Source organism: Lepidochelys kempii, chromosome 2, assembly GCF_965140285.1.
Source record: "Lepidochelys kempii isolate rLepKem1 chromosome 2, rLepKem1.hap1, whole genome shotgun sequence".
NCBI classification, from domain to species: domain Eukaryota; kingdom Metazoa; phylum Chordata; order Testudines; family Cheloniidae; genus Lepidochelys; species Lepidochelys kempii.
The window spans coordinates 104,575,426-104,597,026 of NC_136381.1; the positions used below are offsets into that span (position 1 = coordinate 104,575,426).

Here is a 21,601-nt window from a genome sequence, read left to right on the forward strand (position 1 = left end):
CTATTGTCAGTAAATCTTGTTCCTCTGAGTTTGGTTCTGCTGATTCATACTAGGCAGGCTCTTTTGTTTAAAGTGTATTGTGGGGACCAGAGCACTTAGACTTTGGAGACCATCTAAAGAGGTCTGTCAGTCTACTACCTGATTTGGTTTAATACTTTTTAAGGGGTGTCAGGTTTAACATATCTTCAGCACAGGTCTGTGGACATATAACATGGATTGCTCAGACTGATCTTAAAAAGTCCAACTTTTGTAATGCATTTAGCTTGGGTAATGACTATAGATAAGTCAGTTTGCTTTCTGGTTTTCCTGCACTAGCTCAGTGCTGCACTGTTGAGGTTGCAAAGGCTACGAAGGGATGGGTAACATGTAAACTTAGTGAGAATTTATAAAGGAGAGAATCATGAAATGTTCTAGTTCTGTAAAACTTTGTTTTTACAAAACATAACTAAGCTAAGTGCCCCTCTAATAGTCCAGCTATCAACTTCATACACACTTAATTCACTTAGGGCAAAATAATTTGTTTTGTTCAGTCTTGTCTTAAGATACCATTGTTGTATAAAAGCTTCAGGATCTGGCTTTTAAAGAATGTAGGCATGTTTACCTATTTATCACTAGCCCCTGCTTTCTGAAGAGGGGAAATACTCGCCCTGTTCCCAGAGCTAAGTATGAGGCAACTGGTAGGACAGCTAAACATTTTAAATAGTATTGAAGTTTAGAGTAAATTTGTCCATAAAAATTAAGTTAAAATCTTATTAGTCATTCAAGCCGCTGCAGTATTTAGACTATTTTGTATTTTAGATGTGCCAGAATAATCTCCTCAAAATATTTGTCCAGAGGACTAGAACAATAAAATGTGTATAACCCAAAAATCACAATAAAAATAGTATTGCATTGTTGCTTTTATTATTTGTTAGTTACAGATTGGGAAGGTCCTGTGTGCAATAGTTTTTTGCCACTTTTAAACTGAAAGTGACCAACAATAGGAGTGCTGTTTCCTTGCTTCTGTTGCTAAGACATCAAACAGCTCTGAGAAGGACATTGTTTTCTACTTATTATGTCCCATGTTGTCATGCTTTTCTTTACAAAAGGTAGTGAATAGCCTGGGTTCATTTTTTTTAATGCCTAAATTGACACTGGTCAACAAAATTTCTTTTGCAGTTTGTGACTGGTATTTTTTTTAAACAGAATGCAAGATAAAATTCTAGGCATGATCATGAAGCTGGAAAGGTTTCATGAGTGCATAGAAACTAGCCTGTTTCTTTAGCTGCAGACACAAATGATGTTTATAAGCCCAGAACTGTTCTGTTTCCTAGGAACAGAATGTATTAAAATAATAAAGGCAACTTCTATAAAGACTCCTACAGGCTTTATCTCCTTTATTACTGCAACATAGAATTTAAAAGTAAACAGTCTTTTCCCAATATTATATAAATGCAGTTCTGCTCCTCTGAAACAAATATGATGTCCTGTGGGTTTTTTTCATCATAACATATAAACCAGGGGTCTCAAAGTCCGGCTCCCCCCCGCAGCTCCCATTGTCTGTGGGAGAGGGACAGAGATACCATCACAAGTCACTGGGCAGAGTCAGCCATGGAGGCAACGTCACTTTTTTCCACAATGAATATAAACAAGTCAAAATACTGAACACAACAATCTGATGCACACTTTGCTGCAATCCTGAAGGTTTCAACTGCTCAGTCACTAAGGCCAAACATCAACAAATTGACAGAACTGAAGCATTGCCAGATGTCTAGCAAACACTAAAAACTCTCTGGCAGGCAAAGAATGGTATAAAGCTGTATGACCGTTTTATTATTTCTAAGAAATTTGAAATGAAAAATACAATATAAACATTTTCTTTTCTGAACGCCATCTTCAGTGACCTTATTGGATTTGAGGACTGGCACTGGCCCTAAGGTAAATTTGATTTTGAGACCCCTGATATAAACTGTCCTCCCCATCTAGCTCCTTTTTTTCCACTTCTTGAAGGGATAGATTCAAGACCATTTGAAGCCTAACAGTTATGTGGTGGGGGAAGGGAGAGAGGGTAATCTGCAAAGGAAATAAATCTGTAAAGAGTGAGAGTTGAAATATCTAGCTGGTTGAAGTAGTTGTTCCACGCCCCTTCAAAAGCGTTACCAGCTGGAAGGTCTAGAATATTCATAGAATCTCAGGATTGGAAGGGACCTCAGGAGGTCACCTTGTCCAACCCCCTGCTCAAAGCAGGACCAGTCCCCAGCTAAATCATCCCAGCCAGGGCTTTTTCAAGCCTGACCTTAAAAACCTCTAAAGGATTCCACCACCTCCCTAGGTAACCCATTCCAGTGCTTCACCCCCATCCTAGTGAAAATTTTTTTTCCTAATATCTAACCTAAACCTCCCCCCAGTGCAACTTGAGACCATTACTCCTTGTTCTGTCATCTGGTACCACTGAGAACAGTCTAGATCCATCCTCTTCGGAACCTCCTTTCAGGTAGTTGAAAGCAGCTATCAAATCCCCCCTCATTCTTCTCTTCTGCAGACTAAATAATCCCAGTTCCCTCAGCCTTTCCTCATAAGTCATGTGCTCCAGCCCCCTAATCATTTTTGTTGCCCTCTGCTGGACTCTTTTTCCAGTTTTTCCACATCCTTCTTGTAGTGTGGGGCCCAAAACTGGACATAGTACTCCAGATGAGGCCTCACCAATGCTGAATAGAGGGGAACGATCACGTCGCTCGATCTGCTGGCAATGCTCCTACTTATACAGCCCAAAATGCCGTTAGTCTTCTTGGCAACAAGGGCACACTGTTGACTCATATCTAGCTTCTCGTCCACTGTAACTCTAGGTCCTTTTCTGCAGAACTGCTGCCTAGTCATTCGGTCCCTAGTCTGTAGCGGTGCATGGGATTCTTCCATCCTAAGTGCAGGACTCTGCACTTGTCCTTGTTGAACCTCATCAGATTTCTTTTGGCCCAATCCTGTAATTTTGTCTAGATCCCTCTGCATCCTATCCCTACCCTCCAGCATATCTACCTCTCCTCCTCATCTGCAAACTTGCTGAGGGTGCAATCCACGCCATTCTCCAGTATTTTTTCTTTTGGATTGATACTTTCTCAGTAAGAGTGGGCCTAAAAGTAAAAAGTGCATATGGGGGGTTAAGGTTCATGTAGTAATACTCTCTCTCTATCCAATTAAATTGACTTTCACTAAGTTTCACTCTAGGAAGGTCATGTATGCATTAAACACTTTAATTCTTTTCGCTAACTGAAATCTTGAGAAGGCAGTCCCCAAAACATCCCCAGTTTATTCAGCGTTCATTGCCTTGTTCCATATTTTCAGTTAACTGTATGATGCAGATTATTGTAACGGCTCTGTATAATTGCATTGTAGAAGTTGTCAGGGAGAAAGCTGGAAGTTTTGGTGTCCAAGTGGGGGACAGTAGGGTTTTTGGGCCTGCACGGCATTTTTAGTGTTCAGTGTTGTTAACCTATAGAAATGAATGGGAGCTGCTCACATCTCTGAAGTACTGTTTCAGGCTTTGTACAGATTAAAGAAGACAATATGGTATCTGTTTTTATTGCTTTCTTCACAATCCTGAGGACTAAAAATAACTTTTTTTTTTTTTTAATGAAACGTTAGGTTCTGGAGCACCATTGCACAGGAATATTTGATTCTACAGAATTCTGGAATATGTGGAACCCTGAATGTGGCTGAACTCAGTTTTTTTTCCCCATTCAGTGGGGGTCTGACATGTGCTCTCCATAAATTTCTCTCTTCTTCTAAAAGTGTGTGGGAGAATTTCCTTTCTTCAATCCCTTACAAATGAAAATGAAATGATGGTACATATACCCCTTTATCACTTATGTGGGACCTGGGCATTATATATGCAGGCAGTTCTGGACTTTGTGCATCCCACAAATCTTGGGTTCCTCTGGGGAACCTTATTTATTAAATCTTTTATCTTTTGTAACTTTGGTAAGGTAGTCTGCCTGAACCCAGAATGTAAAATGTCCAAAATAGTACAACTAGTCTCCTGACTTATACCTAGTACAAGAGACTGCATCAGCCCAGCCCTCAAACTTTTTGCTAACCTCTTGTTTTTAATCAAGATAAAGAACTGCTTCCTGTTCTTTATCAAGAACTTATTCCTCTCTTTCTTATACCTAATCTCTTCCTGTTCGCCTACTTAATACCAGCTCTCTTAAAATATACATTTTCTTCCCTTTTTCTTTTAGTAGGCTGGAGAGCTCCTCTCAGTTTTTACTTGTTGAGCTTGCTGATCATGATAATTCTCTGGAGAGATCTGTAGAAATCTAGATGCCTTTTTGCTCTTTCCAGTGACTCTGCTATTGGTTTTCATCTACAATGCATTATAAGTCAAGGCCTTTGGCCACAATGGTTCTCGGGTTCCCTCTTTTTCTTTTGCTGATTTGTTGCACTGTCCCAGGGCGCATGTTGACAACTTGCTTGCCTGTCCTGAGTAATTTTACATTCAGTACTCCCATTTGAAACTAAAGAATCCATGATTTCTGCTTTAGTGTAGGAGTTAGCGCCTGGCACACTCATGGCAAATCAAAGAGGATGACCACGTGTTTGACAGTTAGTTTGACAGTTAGTGGTACAACTGCTTGGTATAACAGCACACTGCATACATTAATGTTATGTGAAATATGCTCAGGTTTTTATGGGTACTGAATGGGCCCCTCTTTGGCCACTTCTGCTTTAGACTGTGATATCTTTTGATACAAGGCTGTGTTTTTGGAAATCTGTATCTTTTTTGTTCCTTTTATCTTTTTGCCTGTTTGCTCAGTGTAGAAATGCTCAAGTGTTATGAATTGATTGGTTCCACTTCCCATTTGAATGATCTTTAGTGGAACACTGGCTGTGTCTCTACTAAGGAATTTCACTAATTTTCACCACTAAGAAGCTTCTTGTAAAATACCTTAGTGCAGCCAAGGCTTAAGACTTGTTTTAACATGTCCTGTAATGTCTTTGAGCCAGCGGATAACTTTCAAAATAGGTCACAGAATATCCTATTTAAAAACATAAGCCTCTTCTATTCAGAACACTGTAATGTTGTGTTTGACTTAATAATAGGCACAGAAAAAGTACGGCAAGCTCTGGACTGTAAACACCTCCATGTTGTAAACCCTGACTGGCTGTGGAGCTGCTTGGAGCGTTGGGACAAGGTAGAGGAGCAGCTCTTTCCCTTAAAGGATGACTACATCAAAACACAAAGGTAAAATTAGTTGCAAAAAAAAAAAAATGGACCAAAGATAGGTTGATCATGTTTCGACTGGTTTTATTCTCATTCTGTGTAGAGAGTTGATTCATAAGGTATAATGAACCCAAAATTGTATGTGAGATGTAGGGTTTGTATGAAAATTCCATACCATATTTCAGCCAATTTCTTGTCCTATTTGCATACAGGACTATCACTGGGAGGCAGTTAATCCAAGCTTTGGAGTTTAGGGAAGTCCCTAAGACTAGTAGTACCACAAGCGGGGACTTCAATTAAGCAGCAGCAGGTCTGACCAGTGGTGCTGCATACTAATGCTGTGGAGGACTAGTAGAGACCAGGAATGGAGGTGTAGCATGACGTAATCATGCAGTCTCCCACCTTGTGAGCACACAGATTCATGGAGTATGAGAAGCCTGACCAGCTAGCCATTTTACACGTGGTAACAAAGAGAAGGAAAGGGAGAAAAAAACAGAATGTAAGAAGAAAAAATGTGGTTGGAAGAGAAAAGGGGAGGATAAATATGAGAGCAGAGGGGGAAAACACTGATGGGAGAACAAAATGGGTGAACTGAAGGAAGGGTGGTAAGAAAGGAAGGAGACAAAAACAATGGAGTGGGGTGAACAGCAAATAGGAAGAGGATAAACCTTGGATGAGAGAGGGGAAGCAGAAGAAAGGTTAAAGAAAAATACCAAAGGGGGCAGAGACCACTATTGATGATGAGCCCTCTTGAAGGAGGTGATGTGACTGAAAGAGCTGATGGCAAGGGGCTTCCAATGGAGTTTCTGCTTTTGCTTCTTGTCCTATACCTTGTAAATCCTGGCTGTGTTCTTGTTTGCACCACATCAGTTGATCTTGTCAATCTTGCAAACTAATCAGAAGAGCCTCACCTTTTTACAGGAGATTGCTTTGGAAAATTCGCAGTGCTGCAAAAAGTGATATTGGTGATTTTAATGAATGGCATCAGGCTAGGGATTGCTTACTGCCATCCTTTGGTGAAGACTTAAGTGAAGTCATGTGCATGGATTAATATTTATACCATAAATAGGGTTTGTGGGTGCCCAATATGTCTAAAAATGAGGCAGTTTTTAATTAGAAGCCTAAACTGGAGTCTAGGAGCTTTGAAAATTTTGGCCAAAGTAAATAAATTGTAACTTCACTAGTTTTTAAAATGTGCCATGAGATCTTATACCCCCAAATATTCAATACCTTAGTTTATTCTTTCACCATAAGATGGTGCCTTCAGACAGAAAGTAATCCTTAGCAGAATGTCATTCAGTGAATTGCCAACATCACATCCTCTAAGACCAAAACGCTGGCTTTCCTGCTTACTTAAAATTCACACTGCAGTTTCAATGAGATACAGTGATGGTCTTTTCTTCTATATACTGAACACATTTTTTTAAAATAAAATGTTGCTCTGGCATCATATACTTTTTTCATATTCTTACGAGGGAGACTTTTAAAATACAAACTAAGACTTGAATTACTAATGTGTAGCAGCATGTGCATTTTTTCTGAAGTCAAATCTTCCGCTGTCAGAGTTGTTTGTGGCAATGATTGCTATCCTAGAGGGCTTACAACTTCAGGTGACAAATTATAAAAGCAAATAAACTCTTGAGAAGAGATCCTGTTTGCAAGTAAATTCATTTTATAAAGAACATTGGAGAGAAATGGATAATTTTATCTATGAAGTATCTGTTGATCTTCAATCTCAGTGTTGTAGCAAACTTTAAAAGGCTGGCATGTATAAATATGTGAGATTAACTTACTTTTGCTGAACGCCCTTCTTAAGATAGGTTTGCCTCCTTACATCACTATATGATGCATAGCTAGTTCTTCTATCCATGCTATTGTATGTGTCTGTTTCCATATGATATTAATCTAAGTGACTGACGCATTTGATGGCATCATTAATGGCTTTTTTTTAAGTAGCCATATATGTGGCTTAGTGCAATAGTGAATGAATTTGGTGTGTTGTAAATAATTTCTTTGAGGCAGAAGTTGCTGTACTATTTTTTTGTTTTAAGAGCAATATTGAATAGCAAATATTTATCATATCCTACAAATCATTATACAAACGAACGTGTGTGTGCATGCGCAGATTTTATCTGGTTTATATTAGTATCTACAAATTACTGTGGTAGACAAATATGTATTAGTTTTAATGCTACAGAGGAAATTGTTTTAAGAAGTTTCAGAAACTAAATTTTGAGAAATGTTTTAAGATAGCTGTTTTAGAATATTTTCATTTTAGTGAATAAGTGTGACATTAAGTCTGTTCTCTCCCTATGCATACATTATTCCTATTAAGTTCTGTGCAATTTTCATGTGTACTGAGAACATACTCCCTAAGAAATTTATTTTCTGTTTTAGAAAAAAGGCAAGTCCATTTTGCCCTGTAATAATCTCTGTGACTGCTCCAGTGCTCTGTTTTGTCAGAGCCTGATGTGTCCTTTCTCTGAAAGGGAAATTCTAATGCTTCCACTGCCAGGTACAAATAATTAATGTAAATTTCTAATGTAACTTTTTAAAAATTACATTTAACAGAGAGAACAGTCCTGCCACATTTCCTGATACACACAGTGTGTTCCAGACTGCTCTGTTTCACCCGACACCCATCCATCCAAAGTTTCAGCCGGGTCCTGAAGTTCGGCTTTATGATCCCAACACTGGAAAGCTAATCAGGAAGAGCTCTCAGTCTTCTGTCCAGTCTCCGTATATCCAGTCTCCTGCTCCTCCCCTCACTTTACCGGTCCACGCGGAGCACTCATCCTTCAGGTATGTGAAAGCTAAGGATCACTTAAGTTTATGTGCAAGTTACATTTTTCTAAGATCATAGGTTTTTTTGTTACTTGATAATATTTCATTCAGTTGGCTTAGTTAGCTTACCTCTTTAAAAATAAAAATGATTTCAACTCTTGCAATATCTTACTAAAGGAAATGATCAGAAATAGGTGAACAACTGTAGTATTACAAATGAGTTTAATTCCTTATAGGGCTTCCTTAACTGTATTTGTAGAAACCCCAAAGAGAATATACTGTTTTTGTATTTTATATACTATAGAATTTATTAGGATAATTTATATCCCAAAACAAGAGTGTTTTGCATGTGAATTTCAGCTCTAAGTTGTATTCATTACTTTGGATTTGTTGTTTGGCTATCAAATAAAATATACAGCTGGCTGCAGTATCAGTTTTGTTTTAGAACTTTTCCTCTTTGCTTACCTCATACACGTACTTTCAGATGGGAGATAACTTCAAAGTAAGATCCCAGAGTAATGTTTGTTTTTAAAGGGTTAACTGACCAGTGTTACAGTGAGTTTCTACTAGTCAGTCTGCACTAAAAACATTAACTCACCTTTGAATTAAGATACTAAAATAAAAGGGGAGAAAGGCTGGCTTTATGATTTAAGGAATAGAACTAGCAACTAAGAGATCTGGGAGCCCTGCCACAGACTTTGTGATCTTGGTCGGGTTATTTAAGCCAAGATTTTCAAAAGTGGGAGTCTGTTAGGCTCCAAAGTATGGATTTTTGGTTCTTAAATAAGTCACCTAATTTTCAAAAGTGCTGAGCACTCAGCAACTCCTCTTGACTTAAGTGACTAAATTAGGTACCCTCTCTGTACCTCAGTTTCTCCTTCTCTAACATGTAATCTGCAATTACTTGGCAGAGTATTGGGGTTAACTTAATTATCTCTGAAAACAGTTGAGATCATCAAAGGTGCTACAGAAGTACTAAGTATTATAAATGCTGAGATGCAAGGTGAACTCTTCTGCATGTTCTCCTTTTCATTGTCTCTAGGGTTTATATTCTTTAAGTCTTCATGTGTTACAGAAATCTCTTGCCACCTCTTTTCTTTGTCAAAAGATTTACATGCTTTCACTTCTCCCTTCCCACTTTCATGGTCTTCATTTCCTTTTGTCTCCTTCATTCCATTTTCCTGGCCCCTTCCCAACATGAATTTATTAAGTTCCATTCTTATATTTGAAAAAGAAATGTTCTTTTTAGCTCCTCTTCTAAATCACCACTTTTTACCCTGCATTTCATTCTAATACTCTTTTAAATGAGTTGGCAAGAAAGAAACTTGAAACAGTCAAGACAGCAAGTATTTTGAAAGAGTAATTAGAAAGGTTTTGTTGTTCCTTATCTGACATTGGGGAAGAGGTATTTATCTCAAAGTTTCAAGAAGCTGGGAAGCTTTTGTGTTGGACTGAATTTATGTATGACTTTTCTAAAATGCTTGCATGTAAAAGTCTGATGTGTTAATGTGTCAATCAACAACTTCAAAAGTGCACGCTCTTAATCTCCATATTCTTCCCTTCTCACTCTCCAAGTTTACAAATTACTGAGCCAAAATTGACATCCACACAGCTGTTTTCATTTTGCTTTGTAATGCGAAACTGGTACCTCGTTTGATTGTCTTCCTCTTCCAAAAGGTATACGTCGGTTGGTATCTTCAGCTGGGAACTTCTGATAAACCAGTCCCAGAGAAGGCCTTTGGAAAATTGTTTCCCCTTGTTAATCATGATTGTTACTCTTTAGCGCTTCTGACAGCCAGCGATTGTGGTACAATTGGGCTGCTTTGATTGTAACCAAAAATACTGCATATTATGTTCAAAATTTTACAAACTCTGTGGGAGAAAGAAAAATCTAAGAATTTAATGACTTCAGGAAGAAGAAAAATGAGATTTTGAAATAAATGGGTATTCTGAATTTTAAAATTTAATAATGTGGAGCTTTCAAGATTACAAGTTTCATCGGTGGGGGGTCAAATTTTGGTTTTAATTTGGCCACCAAGAACAACTTGTATATTGGGGAAAAAACCTAAGGGGAAAGTGACTTCTGCATATGCATGATATATTTTTTTCATGGATTATGCAGATTCCTCAGTTGACCCTGTCTATCTTCAGATTAGCCAATTATGTAGAACAGTACAAAGAATTAATGCTACCTATGATATAGTCATATAAGAAGCTAACCTGTAGACTTCTCAGATTCACTCCTGTCTTGATGTTAACAGGAGCCACTCTAATCTTTGGTTAATTTAAAATCCAATTTTCTATTTGTCAAACCTTCAGTTTCAGAAACATAGGACTTTTACAAAACTGGTAGAGCACTGATTAATTTTTAAAGGTTCACTGGGGATGCTAGGAAAATTATGGAAAATATTGGATAGAGGAATTTCTGCTTAAGTTACGTTTACTGGGGCTTGACAAATGCACTATCCAATTGGAAATCAGGGGACCTCTTTCCTGGCAAATTGGGGCTTTTCTCATGAGTTTGTGTTTAAATACTTTTTTTTTAACCATTTATATTGTGGTAGCACCCAGAGGCCAACTGTGTTGAGGTCCCATTGTGTTAGATGCTGTTCAAACATAGAATATATCAGTCACAGTCCCAAAGAGCTTACAGTCTGAAAGACCAGACATAATGAGGGGACGAGACAAACAAGTGGCTCAGAAAGGGAAATGGGGGAGAGAGACTAAAACACAGTAGCATGTGCACAATTCTTAGCCACAGAAAAAATAACTATAGCTTGCTACCTGCCTACTACCCAAGTTTAAACATTTTGCCCATACTGTGTTCCTGCTTAGCAGCACAGAAACTGGGAGGTAACAGTTACACTTCATTGTCCCATTTGCTCAGTTGTGGGATGGCTAGAGGTGACAAATTATGCTTTATAAAAAACATCATAAACGCAGCAAGCCAAAATGTTTAAAATTGGGGCTTAAATTTAGGTATCTCTATTCCACTATAGTCAGTGGGGACTGCTGGTGTTCAGAACTTCCGAAATTCAGCCAGGTGAATTAGCTAGGTGCCTAATAGGGTTTTATTATTCTAATTTTGGGCATCTAGTTTTCAAAGTTTTGTTCGGTTATTTTCATAGAAGTCTCCTCCAGGACAAACAGTCACCATAGGTAGAGATGTGCTAAAACAGAACATAATTTCAACAGATTCAAATTTCAGATGCATTATGCTGAACCTGTCCCTATGGCTATGGTTGCAGGTCCAATTCAGAATTAGAAAGGACCTATCTTCTGGTTTTGGTTTAGAAGTACCCAAAAACCTGTAACAACTAAATGTGTCAGGATTCAAATTCAGAGCCTGTATATGCTAGTTTCAAAAATGCTAGTTCTGGAAGTTACTTTAACTGCCACTTGTATTAAATGACATTGCTGTTTCAGCAGGGAGTTTGTCCCTCATACCACAGAGCAGGAATTTGAGACCAATGGCATACAAAACCAGGTGGGAGGGGATAGCTTAGATACAGCAACCCAATGTTTTTTGAGTGATTGCACATGTCCATTCCACTGTAGGTGTTTGAGCTCTCCTGTGCATAGTTATCAGATTTTTCTCTTAACAGTACCCACTGCGGTAGCCCCAGTGCTCTCTGCTGCCTCACACATTATTCACAGGCATAAAGGGCCAAACCGCCTCTGGGTTTCAAGCCCTGCCACTCTCTGGGTAAGGCAATGCCGAATAGTGACCCTCACCCCAGCTGCCTTACTTTTTTGGGCGACGGGAACCTCCCATGTGTGACAAGTGTGCCATTTCTAAGGGCTTTAAGTCCCATTCTAAAAAAGACTGCAGCCAGACTAAAATATCTACTGCTTGAATCAGTGCTACATCCTCCATCTTGAGCCATTAACCTCAGTCCAGATATTGAGCATCTTGGCTTTGGTCAGTAGCACACCTCCAGTGCTTCCAGTATCGAGAGGCATATCAGCATAGCCGGTACCAAAGAAGAGGCATCAGAAATTGGACTCAGTATCAGGATTGTCGAAAGATGCAAAGAGCTGTTCTAAAGACTCAGGAGTGTGTTCAAGGAGAAAGCACTCCCCAGAGCATACCTTTAAGCAGGGGAGTTTGTTGACTCCAGAGCCCAGTATAGGCCTGTTGAAATCAGCTCCCAAAGCGCCTTCATTGCCATCTCCTCAAATCCTGTTACCAGAGTGTCTTCCCAGTGTCCTCTACTCCTGTGGCATTTGAAAGTTGCTAAAACCTCTTAGTGATGCAGTCACTGCCAGTTAGATACTTGCCTGGAACTGGCACCCAAGATACTGCCATCAGCGCCTTTACCTCATTACTGGGCAGATTCATTGGATTCAACCATCAGGGAACCGATTTAAAGTGGTATCAGTTGGGGAAAGCCACAGATCTCCCCGCTCCCTTTTCTTCAGAGCTTGAGCCTTCTTCACCAGTACTGACAAGTATGGCGCCTTCATGGTCACAGGAAAAGCCTTTTTTTTTTTTTTTTTCATCAGACTCTGAAGTGGGATCCTGTGTGTCCCAACCTAGCATGTCCCATCATCAAGAGTATGGCACCGGCCCGCCCTGTTTTCAGATTCAGTTGCAGCAAGGGGCATCCCTGCAGCCACCTCAGCCAGGTCCATCTTCTGGTCATCAGGAGCATCAGCACCATAAGCATCATAGCATCAAATACCAAGCCCAGCACTGAACAGATTCAGGATCCTTCTCATAACCAGCTGCAAAAGGAGCAGGAATTGAACCAGCCCTTGGTACCACTGACATCCCCTTCCTCATCTGCTGAGGTGGTGCTTATTTCTCTATCTCTTGATGATTTTAAGACCCATCAAGAATTATTGAGGAAGATGGCAATGGCGTTAGACATCCACCCAAAGGAGGCCTGGGAAAAGTCTCAAAAGCCAGTGGACATTTTGACATCTGTGTCCCCAGCCAAAATAATCTCATTTATAGGGAGAGTTATCTTGGAGCCTACCAAGATTCTCGTTCAGTCCCCAGATTCCCTGCTGCCTTCTGCACACACACCAAAAAAAAAAGGTGTAGAAGAGGTACCATGTCCCCTCTCAAGGGTTTGAGCACCTGTATAATCTCTCACCCAGCTCCCTTGTAGTGGCAGCAGTGAATGAGGGAGAGAGAGACGAGCACCAGGTGTCAACCCCCCAAAAATAAAGAGGGTAAGAAGGTGGACTTTTTTGGGAGGAGCCTTTATTCCACAGGCAGGCTACAGCTTTGTATTGCATACCAGCGAGCTTTGTTGGGGTGTATCAATTTCATTTCATACAGTTTGAGTTGAAAGACAGGCTCCAAGATGAGATGAAACAGGAGTTCCAGTTTTTAATAGAGGAGGGAAAATTTGGTCGCAAGAACAGCTCTGCAGGCAGGTCTCAATGCAGCAGATTCTGCAGCTCACAGCCTGGCCTCTATCAGGATGAGATGCTTGCCCTGGTTACACTCTTCTGGCCTCCCTCCCAAGGTGCAGCAGGCAATCCAGGATTCATCTTTCTCACTCTTCTCACAAAAGCTGGACAAGACTTTACGTAGTCTCAGACTCTAGAGCAGCCATAAAAATCTTTGGACAAAAGTGAAACGGAAGGTGTTCTATTCTCATCAGTCCCAGCATTTTCAGGGGTTTGTCCCTCAGGCCCAAGACCTGCCAAGGAGAAGAAGCAGAGGGTACAAGAGACACCTGCCACCACCCTCTGCTTCGGCAGCCACCAGTTCATCAAGACAGGCAGCAACTCTGAGAACTCACTTTAATGGGCAGGTGGAGAGTAGTCTACCAGTTATAAGAGTGCCATCTTTTTCTTCGATTTTTGAAAAACGTCTGTTCCGTTTGTCGTACTTGGAGCCACATCACCACAGACTGGTAGGTTATAAGCACAGTGGAAATGGGATATACACTCTCTGATTTATTTCTACGCCGCAGTCTCCATCCCTCTTCAAGGTCCCCTCTCATGAGACAGTTGCTACAAGGAATACAATCACTCCTCCTTGTAGCAGCTATAGAGGAGTTCCCTCATTTGTTCAGGGGAAAAGGGGTTTTATTCCTGATACTTTTAGATCTCAAAGGTAAAAGGGATCTCAAGCCTATTTTAGATCTACAGCAGTTAAATAAGTTCCCCAAACACCCAAAATAGAAACTCCACATGGTCACAATTGCTTCTATTATTCCTTCCCTGAAAGTGGGGGATGGGTATGCTGCTCTCTACTTGAAGGATGCCTGCTTTCCCATGGTGATTCATCAGAGTCACAGAAAATTTCTGAGATTCATTGTCAGCGGGCACCATTATCAGTTCACACAGCTCCCCTTTGGTTTCCTGGCTGCCCCACGTGTCTTTACAAAGTGTGTAGTAGAGGTTACAGCTTTCCTCCTGAGGTCAGTGGTCCATGTATTCATTTACCTGGACAACTGGATGATAAGAGGTCAATCCAGGTTGAAGGTGGTATTCAGCATGAACATAATCTGATCCACCTTTGATGCACTTGGCTTGCTGATCAACATAGACAAGACAAGCCTGAGTCCAGTAGAGAAAACAGAATTAATAGGAGTTGTTGAGTCCAGGACCATGGCCAGGATTGTACTACCACAGGCAAGGTTTCAGGCAATGCAAAGCCTCATTCTGGATTTAGAGGCTTATGCAAATCTTCATAATATAATGCTGCTCCTCTTCCATGACATTCTTGGTGAGCAGTGAAATTGTTAACTTACAAAGTATCATTGTCATCTGAATTAGCAGCGTCATCTGAATTGCTCTGAGATATCTCAGAGCAATTGTTCAGGTATCCGCAGACTGCATCTGTTACTTGCTTTAAAGGTTTTGTCTTCAAACAAAAAAAAATAAAAAAAAATCTCTAGTTAATGTTGACTGAAGGCAATTGAGAGTTCTGCCCATACTCTCCTAGGGACTGTGTCACACATTTAGGGAAACTCTGCCGTAACATAATTGGTTTCTTCCATCTCTGTTTTTCATAATTCTATACCAGTTCTATAGATGCTCCTCTCTCATCACTCTTTGGATCCAGCAGCTCATCCCACCCTGGGCACTGAGGTGGGTTTGGAGAAGTGAGTAAAGTGTTGGAAGTCACAAAGTACAGAGTTCTAATCCTGGCTCTGGCATTGAATCACTGTGTGGCCTCCGGGAATTCTTTGTTTCTTTATCGGTAAAATAGGAATAATAATACTCTTGTCCTGCAAGGGAGATGTGGAGATAAATTCAGTAATGAGAGCTCTAGAAAAGACCATAAGGAAAAGAATCAGTATTCAGAGCAGTGTTTAAATTGTGTGGAAGAAAATAAAGCATGGAGCAACACGTTGAACTATGGGGATAAACCAAAACACAGAATGGTTGAGCACTGTGCATTTGAGTGAAGCAGGAGAGCTGTGGGGCGAAAGTATGTGATCGTTTAACTGAAGATTGTATCAGAATGCATATGAGATATGAGGGCAGAAATAAAGTTGCATTGGCACTGTGCTTGACTTTGCAACCTACATGATGTGTGGGTTTTTGTTTTGTTTTTGTTTTTAAGATAACTATACAGTTGTGTGTCCTAGGAAAGTCTATGTGGGTTGGGGTTGTGAAGCACAATCTGTAAAATGAGAACACTTGTAAGCAAGTCTGCTTAATTCAACCACAAATTAGTAAAGCCATCAACATAGAAGTGTTGATTCAGTTTGAGTGTTGCTATCTCTATAAAAGACTTAAATAACTACTCTTCAACAAATATTTATGGTTTTCATTTGAGGTAACTGATCTTTTAAACATTTTGAACATAAACAACTGCAATGTTTTTCTTTGAGTGCTTCCTCATGTTAATTCCATTCTAGGTGTGTGCGTGCCCACGTGCACAGCCGTCGCATATTTTTTGCCTTACTGGTATCCATAGGCCAGTCATGGCACCCTCTGGAGTGCTGCACTCATGCATCAGTATATTAGGCACCACCGGCCCTGCACCCCCTCAGTTCCTTCTTACCGCCCGTGGTGGTTTGTCAGAGCCTCTTCCCCTTGCTTTGCAAGTGATCAGTAGTGTTTTCCTAGTGCTATTCTGCCTTCTTTTGTATACAGTTATTCACTGTAGTTAGTTAGTCATTATGTGTTAAGTGTAGTGGTTAGTAAGTTAGAGTCCCTTTTGGGACTTTGCCCCAAGACAGGGCATACGCTGGTCTCTGGGCTTTAAGCCTTGCTCAGTGTGCAAGGATCTGACTCCCAGGAGCAGTAGGGGATCCAGGCACCCGATACTGCCTCCCACGGCTGAGGGGGCTAAAGATCAGAGAGCCCCACTGGTGCTGCATATGCTGATGGAAGCTGCAAAAGCCCCTCCACCACCCTGATAGGGGTAAACCAAGCATGCGACCACCTCAGAGGGCAGTAGTGCACCACCGATCCCCAGAGCAGAGGCCAAGGTCCCTGACTCCGCACCCTAGGTCCCCAGTTAGACGGCTTAGCTTGCTGGCATCACGGGCAAGATGCAGATCACCCACAATGGGACATTGGTCCCCGTATGCCTGGCACTGTTCGCCCTCCTGCCAGATGACACTGCAGCACAGATCTCGCTCCCCAATGTCATGAGACCGATGCGCTTCACAGCACCGGTCCCTGCATTCCCGATACCGGTCCGCTGGCAGGGGCCAATCTCCCCACTCAGGGCACCGCTCCCCTGCTCCGAGGGCCAGCCACCATACTCAGGCGTCCACAGTTCCTCCCTGGTCACCGGAAGGGGACTCTAGCACCTCGCCAAGGCAGCACCAATCTCAGGCAGATCGGTCTTTGCTCATGACATGACGGTCTGGTTTCTTATCCTCACGTCCAGTACCCCGTCCCTCCTTGGGATCTGAGTCTCATGCTGTCGCGGCTCATGGGTCTCCCACCCCTTCGAGCCTCTGGCTTCCTGCTGTCTTCTCCTCCTATCTTGGAAAGTTTCTTTTCTGGTGTCAATCACCTCTGCCCACCAGGTCTCTGACCTTAGGGCAGTTACCTCGGAGCTGCCCTATAGAGATTTCTACAAGGACAAGGTTCAGCTGAATCCGCACCCGGTTTTCCTGCCCAAGGTGCTTACAATTTTCGTAGGAGTCAGGGCATACATTTGCCTGTCGTCTTTCCAAAATCTCATAAATTGGAGGAAAAGCACAAATTGCACACTCTGGACGTCAGAAGGGCTCTGACCTTCTACATCGAAAGAATCAAGCCATTCCGTAAGTCAACACAAACCTTGTCGTGGTGGCAGACAGGATGAAAGGTTGTCCAGTGGATGTCCTCTTGGATCACCGCCTGCATCCGTTTCTGTTATGGTTTGGCAAAAGTGTCTCCACCGGTGATTGTAACCGCCCATTCGACGAGGGCGCAGGCCTCATTGGCAGCTTTCCTTGTCCAAGCGCTAATTCAGGACATCTGCAGGGCTGCTACCTGGTCATCTATCCACACGTTCTCGTCTCATTATGCGCTTACCCAGCAGGCCCAAGATGATGCTGGATTCGGTAGAGCAATGTTGCAAGCCGCACGACTGTGAACTCTGAGCCCACCTCCATGGATACTGCTTGTGACTCAACCTTGAATGGAATCGACATGAGCAAGCACTCAAAGAAGAAAAAACGGTTACCAATGATTCCCTGACTATAATGGTAGTTTAGAGGGACACTTTTTTTTAAAATTGTTAGGGTTGGTGATAGCAGTTAAGTGACCACTCTTTTTAGCAGGGAATAGGTAGGATTCTTTTCTTTATATGCAAGTGTCTTGACAATAGGCATCTTAATATAGAGGTTTTTAAAAAAAAATTAGTAAATGTTAAGAGTTATAAGAATTAAGAATTATAACAATTCATGAGATGAAGTAATGAATGTTGTCTGAAAACCGTTGCAAATGGCATGCTGGACTTAACATGTCATCTTATTTTTACTTTAAACCCCAGTGAACACTAATAATACAGTAAAAGATAAGGACAGACTTGTTAGAAAATGGATATAATTTACATGTGAAAGGTAAAAGCAGCACTGTGCTTTTTAGGTGACACTAAGAGACCCCAAATATTTTAGCTTATTGAGGTGCGAGCACTTATGGCTGAAGTAAATATTGTGGAATTCATTTAAAAATGCATGTTCATCTGTAGAATTTCTAGTCTTAGTTTACGTGCTCAAAGTGCATTTTTTTGCTTTTAATGATTTGACAGTAGTCATTAAAATACTAAATCCGTCGTAGTTTTCATAACATATTTACATCGATGTGTTTAATATAGTCTGCAATGGAACTGAGTAGAGAAGAGAAGTCAAAACCCAACTTTACTAAGCATCTGTGTCTTTCAAGTCATATGAATAAAATGACACACTTGGAAGGTCATAAATAAGCACTTCTACCATAAGGCAGTCCCACAAATACCCTGTATGCAGATGCTTAACTTAGTAGAGGTAAATACTCCCGCTGATGTTAATGGAACCATTCAACTGTATAAAGTGCCTGTGCATGTTTTTAGGATCAAGGTCTAAATTAACAAAATATATGCAATTGTTAGTGTCCAGCTGTCAGAATTAGTGTTCATTACTGTTCAAGTGTCTAGTTAGAATTGTTTTTAATGCTGCTTTTCCAATGTTATATCTCTTGCCACTGTTCTTACTGATCAATGTAGTTTAAGAATGGTATTTGATGGGTTTTTTAATCCTTTCCTTAGCATAATTTTAGTTCTTGCACTGATACCTGTACCAGTGTAGAAGGGTGTAAGATATGTCATCTTCAGAAGTGCGTTCACGCATCCTGGACATTAATACATGTAATAGGGCACTTCAGTGCACAGGTACATGCACGTGCATGTGTACAGAATTTTATGCTCCCCGTTCTGAAAATATATTCCTGAAACTTGTGTTTATTGAATTCTGCTCATACAACTGAGAGGCTGGAATTAGCCTTTAATCTTTTATTCAACATAATCAGTGGAAACTGTAAAGATTAACGTGTTTAATAAAATAAAAATACTGTCTTCACTACAAGCCTCTAAGAAGTCTCTCTTGTGTTTTGTACTGTTTGGTATGACGTCAGTGATGTAAAACCTGTTATTCTTTATGTAGTAATAGTGCTCAATTAAGATTGAAAATACTGGAGAAATGTTGACATTGTCAAGCAGTCACTAGCGGCTATGTTAATTTTTTTTCTGTAAGTTCAGGATGTGCTGATAATAGTGTGAATATACATGAAAATGGATTAGAACATACGTTCCTCTATTCCGCACTCTGTATGAACAGTAGGGAACTCAGACTGCTTCTTTGCATCCCTTGTCTGAAGACAGAAATTTTGGTAGTCAGCTGTATTATTTCTGCGTATCATCTTCTCAGACTATATGAAAGTGACTGACTTTCAGGCTATGCCATTTGGTAAATGCTTAAGTTTGGGAAGTAGATGAAAGCAAACTGTATTGTGACACTATAATGCTGATATGGAAGGGCCCTCTACCTCTTCAACCAAAGAGAGACCACTAAATTTATTTTATTGGCGCTAAGATAAAATGATGCTGCTTGCCTGTCTGCTACATATAATTAAATAAAATGTAACTTCCTGCCAACTCACATGCTTAAACTTCCAAACTAACTTGTACACCTGTAGTTTTGTTTTGTCGTTCCCTTTCTGAAAGAGAGTTGACTAAAGATATGAATACCATCAGAATCTTTCTGTTGGCTAGGGTATTTATTTAATGAAAAATGAGTAGTCATGTATACTGAAAAAGATGCATATTTTGAAGATTTGCCTTCCAGCAGTTGTATTGAGGATACAAGTGGACTACTGCATTTTTCTAACTGTAAATAATATTCTCCAGTGCAGTTTCTTACCAAGATGGAATTTTTCAGATTGTATGTGAGAAATTATCTGACAAGGGGAGAAATATTACAGTGAATAGTCCCTGATGAACTAACCAAATTCTTTTAGGCCCCTTTGAAAATCCCAGCTTATGTGAATGAATACTGAATTTGAGAATGTAAGAGGGAAAAGGATAGCATTTCTACTATATTGTCATATCTCCCATATTTTACATTGTTAAATAGCATTCAGTTGGCAGGAGACTGCAGTGCCATATTAATCACATCTCAACAAGGAATCAGTGACATCTTCTAGTTTGAAATTAGGGCAGAATTATTTTTATAGCTTTGAAAAACTAAGGTGTCTTTCCCCTAAGTATTCATGTGAGGTGGTGGTGGTAATGGTGATCTTTACTATTAAATTACTTTTCCCTTTTTAAAGAGTCAAATTAGTTGAAGTCCGTCTGGCTTTCAAATTTTGTGTTCTTTGAAGGGAGAACCTATATAGAATACAGCTTGACATCTAGATGGCTTTCCTCAGAAAGTAGTGTAGATGTTTCACTTAAAGTTAATAAAAGTAAAGTTGATCCTGCAGACATTTGTCCATGTGCATAATAGGCTCATGTGAGTATTCTCATTGAAGTCAAGCATATGCATAAGTGTTTGCTAAGTCTGGGCTTATACATTTCTTGTACATCAAAGCTTAACAAGGCACAGTTGTTTTGTCTTGTTGCTCTGGCTTAATTTCATAAACTTATACAGCTTCCCCAAACTGTGTATTGATATTGGTGCCCTAACTGGTGGTGACAATTTGAAATGGCTAATGATTTAAGACAGACTTGCGAAGTTGTGTTCATCTTTGGTGAGCAATTCTTGTTGCTGTGGATGACATTAAGGGTCATACCCAGGGCATACTTATGATTCCAAACTTCTGTTATGAATCTTGGGATCTTAGGCAGCTGGCACAAGGTTGGGCCATGCTGAGGCCAGTGTAGCTTGTACCTCAGGCCCAATGTGGAATAGAGAGGCTGTAGGATTGGAAGCACAATGGTGGCTTAAAATGGTTTGCAGAACAGCTAAACATTTGACTCACAGAAAACAGAATCCACTGTTCCTTCTTAGTGAGATTATACTAAACCAAAAAATAGAGAATTTAATTAAGAGCTGTGAAAATCTCCTGCTGTTTCCTGTTTGTGCCTGCAACTCTATTTTCCTGTCTTGATAGATGTCATCAAGCTTTTTCCTATTGGAATTTGTCATTAAAACAGCAATCCCCTTGCAATTACACAGGTGCTCGATCCATATCAATGGATGTTTTGACATTTCAGGTATTTTAAAACATTCCTTTGTAATTTTCTCGTGTAATTTATATATGCTGATTAAGTTAATGAAGTAGTAAAAATCAGCAAAATTCTACTTTGGACTATAAATACACCATGCAAAAGGAAGACTGGGTGATTTCCAAAGCACAGACTAACATCAGTGAAAAGTTAGCAAGTCCTGGTGACTAGGTCACAGAATTAGACCCCATCAGTGCTGTTGCAAACCTCTTAAGATCTCTGATTGTTGATTAAAGAAATACTTTGATCTCAAAGGATGCAAATACCACCTGCAGCAATTGGGGAGCTGACTGAGGATTTGAAATGTAAGAGTTGTTGGTTTTATAGATAAAGTCTCAAGAGACTATATGCAATAGAGATTTTTTTTTTCAAACTTTATGACAGTATGGGGTAACAGCATCTCCTGTCTTGGAAGCTGTCTGCTTCATCTAGAGTGCAAAAGCTGCTCAGAAAGAAGACAAGGAAGGAGGGACCAAGATTTCACTTTGTAACAATCTTAA

General features: G+C 40.3%; 1 protein-coding gene across 2 annotated transcripts in view; it reads left to right on the plus strand.

The window, feature by feature from the left end:
* Window positions 1-21,601, plus strand: part of CTDP1 (CTD phosphatase subunit 1) — a 172,855-nt gene that overhangs the window by 46,849 nt on the left and 104,405 nt on the right. For both annotated transcript variants that reach the window (XM_073331810.2, XM_073331809.2), the window contains 2 exons: window positions 5,077-5,218; window positions 7,769-7,999. In XM_073331810.2, the coding sequence (XP_073187911.1) occupies window positions 5,077-5,218; window positions 7,769-7,999 (373 nt within the window). The remainder of the gene's footprint in view (window positions 1-5,076; window positions 5,219-7,768; window positions 8,000-21,601) is intronic.